The sequence below is a fragment of the Gossypium hirsutum genome, chromosome D06 (assembly GCF_007990345.1).
Source record: "Gossypium hirsutum isolate 1008001.06 chromosome D06, Gossypium_hirsutum_v2.1, whole genome shotgun sequence".
NCBI lineage: Eukaryota > Viridiplantae > Streptophyta > Magnoliopsida > Malvales > Malvaceae > Gossypium > Gossypium hirsutum.
In genome coordinates this window covers 2,067,507-2,079,523 of record NC_053442.1, presented here as the reverse complement: position 1 = coordinate 2,079,523, position 12,017 = coordinate 2,067,507, and the positions used below count along the sequence as shown (strand labels likewise).

General features: G+C 31.0%; 2 protein-coding genes across 2 annotated transcripts; one reads left to right on the top strand and one right to left on the bottom strand.

Annotated features, from left to right (window-relative positions):
• The first annotated feature begins 930 nt into the window (after positions 1-930).
• Positions 931-3,080, top strand: LOC107930578 (putative F-box/LRR-repeat protein 8). Its single transcript, XM_016862243.2, has 2 exons — positions 931-1,124; positions 1,196-3,080. Exon 2 carries the CDS (start codon positions 1,221-1,223, stop codon positions 2,805-2,807), a length of 1,587 nt encoding a protein of 528 aa, XP_016717732.2. The 5' UTR covers positions 931-1,124; positions 1,196-1,220; the 3' UTR covers positions 2,808-3,080.
• Positions 3,081-8,041: 4,961 nt separating this feature from the next.
• Positions 8,042-10,111, bottom strand: LOC107930573 (elicitor-responsive protein 3). Its single transcript, XM_041094966.1, has 7 exons — positions 10,022-10,111; positions 9,817-9,921; positions 9,605-9,731; positions 9,449-9,520; positions 9,288-9,339; positions 8,398-8,665; positions 8,042-8,280 (listed from the first exon to the last, which is right to left on the bottom strand). The coding sequence occupies exons 1-7, from the start codon at positions 10,053-10,055 to the stop codon at positions 8,246-8,248; spliced, it is 693 nt and encodes a 230-aa protein (XP_040950900.1). The 5' UTR covers positions 10,056-10,111; the 3' UTR covers positions 8,042-8,245.
• Between the last annotated feature and the right edge of the window lie 1,906 nt (positions 10,112-12,017).

The window sequence follows — 12,017 nt, the reverse complement described above, 5'->3', positions numbered from 1 at the left end:
TTACTACATTAATAACAATGTCCATACCAATTAAGCTAAAACTAATAGACAAAACATACTAATTTTTTAAAACTACTTACAAAATAAAAATTATATACTGCCAATTTACCAAATACTATCTGTATATATTATACAACAAGATAGTGTGCAAGGATGAACTCTTTGAATAACAAATGGATAGGGTATTTAAATGTCACGCGATGAAAATTAAAATTTCGCTTAAGTTAAAAAGAAAGGGTAAACTGTTAAAATAATCACTTTTGTTTTTTTTTCTTTTAATTATTTATGTTTGAAATATTATGTTTTAGTCACGTTAACGTGTTGTAACATTTTAGTCATTGAGCTGTTAATTGTTGTTAACGATGTAACAGTAAGCTGACTAGCACGTTAAATTATCATTTCAAACAAAAAAAAATTATGTTAAAACTATACAATTGATCCTTATATTTTTTCGTTTTATGTTCTTTTAACTTTCCTTTTTTTTTCTATTCTCTTCTGCTTCTCCCTCTATTTTCCTCCCTTCTTCATTTCTTTGAACGTAAAAGAAAAAAATAAATTGCTCAAAATGAAAAAAAATATAGGGACCAATTGTATAATTTAACTTAAAATTTTCATTTAAAATGATAATTTAACATGTCACCTCAGCTTACCATTACACCGTTAGTGGTAATTAACACTAACATTTCAAGCATAAGTGGCTAAAATATAACCCGAGAGAAATAAAAGTAATTATTTTAATAGTTTACACTAAAATAAATTAATAAAAAAGCAAAATATATAGTTGGCTGACTATTGAAGTTTGCCATTAAATAAAAAAAATAAAAAGTATAGAGATTAAATTTTAAATTTTATGAAAATATAGGGACTAACAGCGTATTTTAAGGAAATCAGAAAGATAAGAATGGAGCGCATTTAAGCTCCTATTATTCTCTAATTTAATGGAATTTAATTAAAAATTTTGATTCAGAATTTTCATTTTCTAGAACTCTGACTTCGAAGATTTATTATGAAGCAATAAATCAACACAATTAATAAAAGCCAACTGAAATTTGACATTGACAATTCCAAGAAGAGCAAAATTGAATTGAAGAAGATGATGAAGAGAGCTTAAGAACATGTTAATGGTAAATCTCTCCTTTTGCATTTCTCTACGGTTTTGCCCAGGATAATTACCTGTGGCTGTTTTTGTTTTCAGTTTTAGGTTTAGTTAGTTGCCGTGGATGGGCCAGTCAGTTTCGTCGGCGAAACTCACGACTCGTCGGGATTGTAATCATAGTCAACGGTCTTACTCCAAATCAGCGGTTCTGATCTCTCCGATGAAAACCGAGGAAGCTGAAGTGATTGATGAATTATCCGATTTCATATCGGATCTACCGGACGAATGTTTAGCTTGTGTTTTTCAGTCTCTTACTCCGGCTGATAGGAAACGGTGTTCCCTTGTTTGCCGCCGGTGGTTGAGGATTGAAGGTCAGAGTCGTCACCGGCTTTCTCTCAACGCTCAATCAGATCTACATCCTTTGATTCCTTCAATCTTCTCTCGTTTCGATGCTGTCACGAAATTGGCTTTGAAATGTGATCGTAGATCTGTCGGCATAGGTGACGAAGCACTTGCTTCGATCTCGGAACGTTGCCGGAATTTGACTCGTCTTAAGCTCCGAGCTTGCCGTGACTTAACTGATGCAGGTATGTTGGCTTTCGCTAAAAACTGTAGAGGTCTAAAGAAGCTTTCGTGTGGATCTTGTACTTTTGGAGCTAAAGGCATGAACGCCGTGCTCGACAACTGTCCGGCTCTTGAGGAGCTTTCTGTGAAACGACTTCGTGGCATCATCGACGGAGCTGCAGCTGAGCCGATAGGGCCAGGGCTGGCGGCGGCATCGTTGAAAACGATTTGCTTAAAGGAGCTTTATAACGGACAATGTTTTGGTCCGCTTATTATTGGTGCAAGGAATCTGAGATCTTTGAAACTTTTTAGATGCTCTGGTGATTGGGATAAGCTTTTCCCTCTTATAATGGATCAGGTCACGAGTATTATAGAGATACATATGGAGAGGATTCAAGTCAGCGATGTCGGTCTCGAGGCTATATCAAACAGTTTAAACCTAGAAATTCTTCACCTTGTTAAGACTCCGGTGTGTACAAATGCCGGACTAGGAGCTGTTGCAGAGAAATGCAAATTGTTAAGGAAGCTTCATATTGATGGATGGAAAGCAAATCGAATAGGTGACCATGGATTAATCGCTGTTGCGAAATCTTGTTCTAATTTACAAGAATTAGTTCTTATTGGTGTTAATCCGACAAAACTGAGTTTGGAAATGTTAGCTTCGAATTGTCAGAATTTGGAACGGTTAGCTCTATGTGGTAGTGATACAGTTGGTGATGCCGAGATTTGTTGTATTGCTTTGAAATGTATAGCTTTAAAGAAGCTTTGTATTAAGAGTTGCCCCATATCAGATCATGGAATGGAAGCCCTTGCTAGTGGTTGCCCTAATTTGGTTAAAGTGAAGGTGAAGAAATGTAGAGGAGTAACTCCGGAAGGGGCTGATTGGTTAAGAGCAAATAGAGGTTCACTCTCGGTTAATTTGGATATGGGGGAACATTTAGATGTGACTGCCAATGATGGTGTAGTACAAGATAATGGAGATGGAATTCCTCCTGTTGTGGCTGGTCAAATTGGAGCTCCAGGCATTGCTTCAAGCAGCACAGCTCGTTCAACATCCTTTAAGCTTTCAGGGATTTTGGGTGGGAGGAGTTTCATGGCTTGCACTTTGAGGAGGTTGGCAAGTAGTAACGGCAGTTCCCGGAGTTAACTTGGATGGACGACGTGAAGTTGCAATGAAAATAGTGGGAAAAACACTCTGGGTCTTGAGCTGGTTACATTATAGTGTATTGTAGTATCTGATTCTGTTTCTGTGTATTTTTTAAAAATACGTTGTGCTGTTGATGGCCTTTAGAATTGAATCTTCATCTAAGTGATAGGTTCTTTTTTATTTTCCTATATTTCTGTTATTTAGCAAGCTCGCTCAAATCTTTTTTCTCCGTATATGATCAATTATCGATACATTAGTTGGATTTGTGCAGTATATTGCTTCCTGTTCTTTGTATGCATACTGAATAGGATACATTTGCTCATTAGATAGGATGTTTGTTTGTATTGGAACCACTCGACTGCAGTTTTATGCATCAAATAGTTAAATATAAGTAAAATAGTGATAGAAGTTCTCTGTTTTTAGTCAATTTATATATGAAGTGAATCCTGATATATCTATGACATGTTGAATCATTCAAACATGATAACTGCTATTAGTTTTTTTTGTGGGGCATTTTTTCATGGTTTATGTTTGTGAATACTTTCTATCCAATTGTAATTGGTTAGAAACTGCATTAGTACCATTCGTTGAGCTGTTTGTGAATCTTTGAATAGTTAACTCATCCATCTTTTTCCTAGAACTTCTTTTATCAATTCTATAAAGCATGTAATGTATTTATATTTTGTTTCTATTGATCGGGACACGTACTTGGTTTCTGAAATTGTTGACAGTTTCTGGTTTTAGCTGTGCTTGTATAAATCTAGCTTGGACATATTGCAATTATCTTGATTTTGTCTGGGTTTATATTGTATCTCTGTCTTCTTACCTACAGGAAAAAATACACATCAAAAGCAAAGCAAAGCATGCCAATCGGAACTTCACAATTGAAGTTCCAATTTAACCAGGTGGGGAGGTCTTCAACTCCTTACGTGGTGCTTGTTTTAGTTGTTTTGTTGCCGTTTCCACCACTGAATCCGAGGTACGTTTAACTAGTTATCCTTTTGTATGTTATAGCTAAATCAGAATGTCAGTTTAGCATTTTGCCCCATAACTTGCTTGCTTCATGACGATATTTTTAGTATTTGCTGTAACATTATCCTTCAGGCTGCAACAGGGTATAAGGGAATAATAACTAATATATCAGTTGCAAATTTGTTATATATCTTTGTTTGTATATGAATGTCTGCGTGCATGTGGGGCTCTCATACTAGAATCAAATTGTATTTTGTCCGCTTTACGGGCAAATTAGCTCTTGTATATTAGATCAAAGAGTAAATTTTTTTTTTTTTAAATTCATCTATTTCCACTGTTAAAAAATAATTAATAGAGTAATTAGACAGTTACACCTGACGTGTTATGTGTACATATAGAGATCAAATTTTAGCAGTAAAAAATTAGATGGAATTTTTAACAGAAAGATTAGTTTGCTCTTTGATTTAACTTATAAGAGTTAATTTGCCTATTTTTTATGAGAGAGGGTAAAATACAACCCTACTCTTAATACAAAGGTCTCGATACTTTTACCCGTGATTATACTTCTGTATATTTCCAAATTGATGGAAAATTTTGGGGGAATTTCCCAAAGTGTTAATTGTGATCACAGAATTCAGGCCCTGTTTCCAGTTTCCACCATTGTTGACTTGCTTGCCTTCATGCTTGCAATAGTCATTGAAGCTTTGCCCCACTTGAGTTATTAGCTTTTCAGATGAATTTATTATGTAGCCTTTTTTCCAACTTTTTTTTATGTCACTTGTATAGTGGATCCCAGGCAGGCTTGTTTTCTCTTTTTACCAAATTGCACTTTTGCTTTTGCTTTCTTTAATATGCCTCAGTTCATAATTATGTCAAACTAGTATCCTTCTCTATCCACTCTTTGTGTTGGGATAATTACCTATGGAATTTAATCACTCTTATTTTTAATCTTCTATTAAATTATTGGGTAAATTATACAAATAGTCACCTGTATATTTTATCAATTTGATCCTAATTTTAATAATTCAATAAATTTAACCCTTCGTATTTATAAGTTCTATCGATTTGATCCTCAAATTTTTTAACAAAAAATTTCAGCTATCTATAAATTTGTAAAATCCCCCCCTCCCAAAAAAAAAATCCAATTGTACAAATATAACATGTAATAAATAACACAGAAATCAAATAGTTGGATCACCGCTGAACATCCAAATCTAAAGAACTAAGCTTAAGAAACATAAAATCTAGCAATAGGTACTAATTAATTCAATAAAATCCAGAATAATTAACATAAAAATTGCGGTTCTTCTTTATAGATGATTTGGCATATAAAATAAAATCAATTAACAAAAAAAAAATTCTATTTTTCCAACAAAGAACCTATCTTTGAGCCGTGGATTAAATTGGATAACCATTAAATACAATAAAAAGTAGAAATTTAAATGACCCAAAAATTAAAATCTTGTATAGTTTAATTCTCAAGAAACCCGTAAAGTGTGTTATATTTGCACAATTGGAGAAGTTTTTTTCCCCTTTTTGGGGTTTGGAATGCCTATGTTGTCAAAGCTTTCTATTGGTTAGGAAATATGAGTATCAAATTGATAGAATTTGTACACGTGAAGGGTTAAATTTATTGAATTATTTAAAATTAAGATCAAATTGATAGAATATGTAAGTATTGATGATTAAATGTGTAATTATACTAGTTAGAAAAATGTCATGTCATTATTTCCGTTATCAATTGAACGACGGGTTATCAAAATAGGGACGAATACAAGGTTTAGTGTCTAAATTAAATACTTTTAAAGTTAAGTGACTAAAACAGGAACGCGAGCATAGTTGAGTGACCATTTGTATAATTTACCCTAAATTATTTGATGTGATATTTTGAAATTAAAAAAAAATACTTGATAACGTTGAAAATGCTTATTAGGATTTTTCTTAAAAACAACCATTCAAAATCATCTATTGGAATAGTATTCTTAGGAAAAATTGACTCAATATTTTGATTGAAATAGTTAACAATATTAACTATTTAGATTAACTAATAACATTATAAAATTATAGGGATCTAATTATGTTAAAAAAATAAATTATATCGTTTAAATCTCAAATTTTAACATAGTCTAGAGATCAAAATTGAAATTTGATCATTGTCTTATAACGTATAAAAAGGTGATGCACATATTAGTCTTTAAGATTTAGGATATTTAAATTATATATAACCACGTAACGTTTTAATCAAAATTTAACGATATTAATTATTTTACTAATTAATAATATTATAAAACTATAAAGATCAAATTATGTTAGAAATTAAAGTATATAAACTATATCTTAAATTTAAGTATATTATAGAGACCAAAATTAAAATTTAACCATTTTAAAAAAGCGGTGGGTGTACCACTTGTCCTTTTTTATATGGTTATATGGATATTGTCAAAGTTTTAAAAGAGTTGTCAAAATTAAAGTAGAGTTATTAGAATTATATTTAAAAGTTAGGGGCCCATTGAGTACTAACTTGATTGGCATGGATATTGTTGCTAATGTAGGAGGATATGGGTTCGAATGTGTTAAAACGCATTATCCTTCTATTTATGGGTTGGGAGGAGCTATGAGTAGTTTTAGGCATTGTGTCAAAAAGATTAGATATGATTAGAACATATAATGATATTGATAAAAAAATTATGGAGAAAATTATTAAAATTTGATTTAACCCACAAATAGTACTAATCTTTTTTTTTGTCATAAGTGGCACCTAAACTACTATGCTTTCCCAAGTTGGTACCTAAACTAATTAGGTCATTAGTTCCTAATTTGATCGGTCCGTCTGGTTCGACTAAATAAATTATTAAAAATTAATGAAAATGAAAAATATATTTTAAAAATAAAGAAAATTGATTCAATTGATTTTTTTAGCTTAGTTCGACCAATATGTATCGATTCTCGAGTCAATCGATACAACCCCTATTTTCGGACTAATATTTCAACCGACCACCCAATTTGGTTCAATATGTATCGGATTTTATTTATTCAATTTTTTGTTTTAATATAATAAAATTATTTTCTTATGTTTGAGTAAAATAATTTAAAATAACTAGAAATTTTATCGCATACGTATGTGTGTGGAAACTAGCATTGATGTTAGTTTAAAAATAACATACAATAAATAATGAAACTAATAACATATGAATGAAATACGTACGATGTTAAAATAAAAAATGGATTAAATTGTGAGTAAAATGAAATTTAAACACGTAAATACATCATATTAAAAATACCAAATGTACTACAATGGTGAATCATGGTGCTATCATCAATCTTGAGTTAGTGTCAAGTCGACTTGTGACACCAACTTGATCAACAACATTATTAATTACAGAAATACATTTCTATAATTTTCCTATCGAGTTGGTATTTGGTTGATTCGTGACACCAACTCAGTCAGAGGCTTAAATGATAATATAAATATACAATTGATGGAGGTAATAAAGTTTGCATAATAAAATTAAAATGTAAATATTATATTAAAATAAAGTTTTGATTTAGTGGTCAAATTAATATTTTATTAATGTTAATAGTACAGTCAAATCCAATCGCATGAAAAGTTTTGATTGGATATTGTTAAAAATTAAAAAACTAAAATACCCTCAAATAATATAATTTATTTTATGAAATGACATTTTCATAATTTTCCTAATCGAGTTAGAGCCTAATTGACTCGTGACACCATCAGTTAATAGCTTAAATAATAGTATAGATAAAATATTACTTATTTATAAATTTAAACAAATTAAATTACAACAAAAAATGTATTTCAAATTGAATATAAAGTGTAATTTAATATTTTATCTGATTATATCTATTGAATTTTTTATATTAATTTTAATATAATAATAAAATTATTTCAAGTAAAAAATAATTTAAAATAACAAAATATTACTTATATAAAAATTTGAATAGTTTAAATTACAACCAAAATGTAATTCAACACGAATCAATATTTATCTGACTTTAATTAATTAAATATTTAATTTAATTTAAATATAATAATAATTTCTTATATTTAGATTTAATTGCTCGTTGAAAAATAGAAATTAGTTTTTTATTACTCTAAATTTATTTATTTTTAACATAATAATATTTTATTTAGTTAAATAAGTTTTTGATTCATAACTTGCATATATAATAAGATAAATTATTTGCTCACCACTAGTTGGTCACCATTATTGATACTTTGTCAAAATGCTACAAATACCAACTTGAGAGAACCACTTTTTTTTATTATATAGAAATTGCAGAGAAGAGTAGATTACAAGAAACCAATTCATCAAGAAAAAAAGACATAATGTTGTTTGAAATACAGATCACATATCCGATGCAATGAAAATTTCTTCTATTGATGGCTCAGACAATGAATTGTTGCACCTTCTATTGATGTAGTAATTTTATGTGCTTGAAATAGCTCAATAGGGTGGTGGAGGATAGATTCCGGTCGGAGCTGCACCGACAATCAGAAAAGTTCAGATCAAGCAATTGATAAACATGGAATATATAAATATATATATATGTGTGTGTGTGTGTGTGTGTGTGTATAAATGCAGCAATAAGAATGTACCTGGTGGATAATAAGTTGAGGCCTGTGGTGGTGGTGGTGGGTATGTTTGTGGTAGATAAGGTGCAAGAGGGGCATGGTGAGGGTAACCTACAGCAGCAGGGGCTGCTGTAGGACATGACTTGTAATAAGATGGAGCTGCATATGACATTGTTGGGTAAGGAGCTGCTGATGGTGCTGGTGGGTAACCATATGGTGAGACCTGGCTGAAAGGTGCAGATGGTACATATTCTTCAATTGATTTTGTCTTGCATTTTGATTTTTGTGGTTGCTACATTTGAATACCATGGTTACTTGGTTAGCTATGCATGTATATATATATAAGGTCAATTGCACAAAATGTTCCAAACTATGATCCATATTCTAAATTGGTACCTAATTTTCAAAACATTTTATTGAGTCCTTATAGTATCATTGTAATATCAATTAGACCTTTCTTTCAACATAGCAGTAAAATTGGACGTCCAGAACATATTTAAAACCCGTTGCATGGACAACATAATCAAACGTATTAGAAAAAAAAAAAAACAAATAGTGTCATTCAAATTTATGAGAGCAATTTTTTTTTCCTTTTAACATGTCAGATCCAATTTGTCTATATTATAGGTTCACACCTGTTTAAAATTTAATCCACATGTTTTAAATATACTTCATATTATATCAAAACTAATATCTAACGCCTAAAGTAGTAGAAAATACCTAATTGATATGATACCCATATATTAAAGACTCAATTAAAACGTTTTGGAGTTTGGGACCAATTTAAACTCCTTATCATACAATTAACCCATATAACATAATATACATAATATATATATATGTATGTATTCAACATTCAGGATTGATGGAGTTTTGCAAATATGTGGAACTTGGTAAGTAGGTAATTAACTTACTGGGGCTTTGGCATTGGAGTAATGTAATATGAGCCTCACTTCCCCAGCATGCCTGTTTTGAAATAAATTTATCGTAGATTAGGTTTAAATTGTAAAACAGATAAGTACAGATGTGATTCTACTAAAAAAGAGAATTATACAAGCTTTCCTATTTAGCTAACCTGCCATATTTACTTTGAAGTGGCCAAGTACAATCATCAAAACCTTGGGAAAGGACTTTATGGAGTTGAACCCTGCAACACAAGCAAGACAAACTCAGTTCCTTGAACATTAAGTTAATGTTTTTTTCTTGGGGACTGTAGATTTAGATCATTTACCTTCCAGTTCCGATGTGATCATCGGCGACGATCGTGTTGCTGTTCCAAACGACCACATTCAGTTCCTTGAGGCCTTCGATAAGCGTAAATACGAATTTCTCCTGAAAAGTAGGATTCTTCCCTCCATCTAAACCAAAAAAAAATTAGTTTAAAGAACGAAATCCGAACATAAATTTCAAAATCGGTTTCGTAAATAGAGAAAAGAAAGATACCAGTGCAGGTTCTAGTCCTATACTTAGCACTTCCATATTCGACACAAACATAAGGATCTTGTTTTGATATCCATTCCTTGTCCTCCAAGTTATAGCATCCAACGACTGCAAAGATGGATAGATATGAACAAAACATAGCAATGGCAACTAGGAATTAGGTCAATCATATATCTCTATACATACAATGTATATAGATATGTCGTACCTGTAACCTCGAACGGAAGGCCTTGGATCGACATGACTACGAGTATAGAACAACTTTATAGCTTGATGAAAAAAATGCTGTTCTTAGTATGACAATATAGAAGCTGCTGCAACTAGTATTTATAGGAATGGAGGGAATATAATTATCTCTCCTTAATTGGTAAGGGTTGACAGAGCCTGTTTTAGTCATCTTCTTAGCTGTATCAATCATGGGGTGGTTTTGAATTGTTTATGAGAGAAAACCCATCAACTTGCTTAATCTCCAACACATCAACCTGTTTGAATTGCCATATGTGACTGAAATGTTCTACTATATAGAGTATATTGTTAATGGAAATTCCATTGAAACTTGCTCACCTAAATATCAATAGAATTTTATTTTTATATTTATTTGGTCTAGTTATGATTTTAAGTCCCTCTACCATCTTGAAATTTAGTAAAGTTGGAAATTTGTTTAATTTGATGTAATTTATTTTTATGCGTTTTGTTATACCGGTTCAAGAGAATATACTTAAGTCTAGATAAATCGATCGGTACTTGCCAAACGCCAGAGGGCAAGATCAACAAAGGACCCGAGGCATAGTCCTATTGGATCAAAGGTACTAGCTTTAGCCAATTACATATGGAAGGAACGGTTTTATCTATCATTATTCTACAAAAACATTCTCTCTAGCTTTCATTACCTTTCCCTCACTGACTTAAGCATAGAAAACGTCCCAAATCTCAATCTTTGGTGGCCCCATAGTTATTCCTTTATCTTGTAGGATTGAATATTTCACGAAACCAAAACCAACCTTCGACCCATTTTCTTCTCAAGAAGACTTTTAACACATTTGTAATAATATTAATAGATGTAAATTGATAACATTGTTAGTTTCATTAAAATGATGATGTGAATTAAAAAAAAAACTCAAGCATTCAGATGACATAAATTCATTATCGATTGTAAACATAGTTAATTAGATTTTTATGCAACCTTGATTGTATGACTAAAAAACAAACAAAAAAAAATCATATTATCACTTTAACAACAATAATTAACGATGTTATCAGTTTAGATCTATTGATAACACTATAACAATATGCGAACCAAATTATATGAAATCAAATTATAATAATTAAATCCCAAATTTCGAACTAAAAACTCAATTAAACCTATCTATTTTATATGTTTTTAGTTAGAGAATTATGGCTGACATTCTTGGAATTTCGTCGTATTTGGTTCCCTTCATGCTGTGTTCACATATAAAGTCATTTAAGGCTATAATCAAATCCAGTTTCATGTGCAGAAATAGGTAAAGTCAATGGCTAAAATTTCAAAGACTTTGGATCTAACCACAGATTAAAAGGGGGTTCATTCATTAATAAACTTCCTTTAAAGTTGACGTTGAACTCATTAAAGGGGGGGGGGGGGAAGTCAAAGGCCACATTGTCAACGTGCTGACTCAGTTTTGTTTGTCGATTTTGGTTTTGTTTGTGCTTTGACTTGAGTGATGTTCGTGGGAAATACCTGGTTCAAATGGACTGTTTCAAAAATCAAATTGGCTTCATTGGGCAACGAAAGAACTTGAAATAGAAAATTTGGCAAACAAGCTTTTATGGATGCATGTTTTATTTCTGTTGCATTTAATTTAAATGTTATAAGTAAATGCCTCATTGAAGCTCTCGAAGAAATAAAATAAAATTTGATTGGTGAAAAAGTTTGAGGATGAAATTGATAGAATTTATAAATATGGAAGGTTAAATTTGTTGAATTATTTAATATTAGGACCAAAATGATAGAACGAGTGAGTATTGAGGACTGAATATATTATTATACCAATTAAAAAAAGCCGCATCTTCATTTCCATTAACAATTTAATAGGGGATCAAAAAGTGATTAAATTAAAAAATTTCTTAGTTGATTGACCAAACCAAAAATGTACTAATAATTAAGTGATTAATTATAAAATTTACCCTATTTTTTGTTTCATTTAGAATAAAAATTAAACTCGTTT

Bases quoted from the DNA above. Each gene is read 5' to 3' on its own strand.
- LOC107930573 (XM_041094966.1), bottom strand. From the start codon at position 10,055: ATGTCGATCCAAGGCCTTCCGTTCGAGGTTACAG. The intron at 9,922-10,021 runs GTACGACATATC...CCATCTTTGCAG, and splicing joins CCTTCCGTTCGAGGTTACAG to TCGTTGGATGCTATAACTTG. The intron at 9,340-9,448 runs GTTAGCTAAATA...ATTTCAAAACAG, and splicing joins CTTCAAAGTAAATATGGCAG to GCATGCTGGGGAAGTGAGGC.
- LOC107930578 (XM_016862243.2), top strand. From the start codon at position 1,221: ATGGGCCAGTCAGTTTCGTCGGCGAAACTCACGACTCGTCGGGATTGT.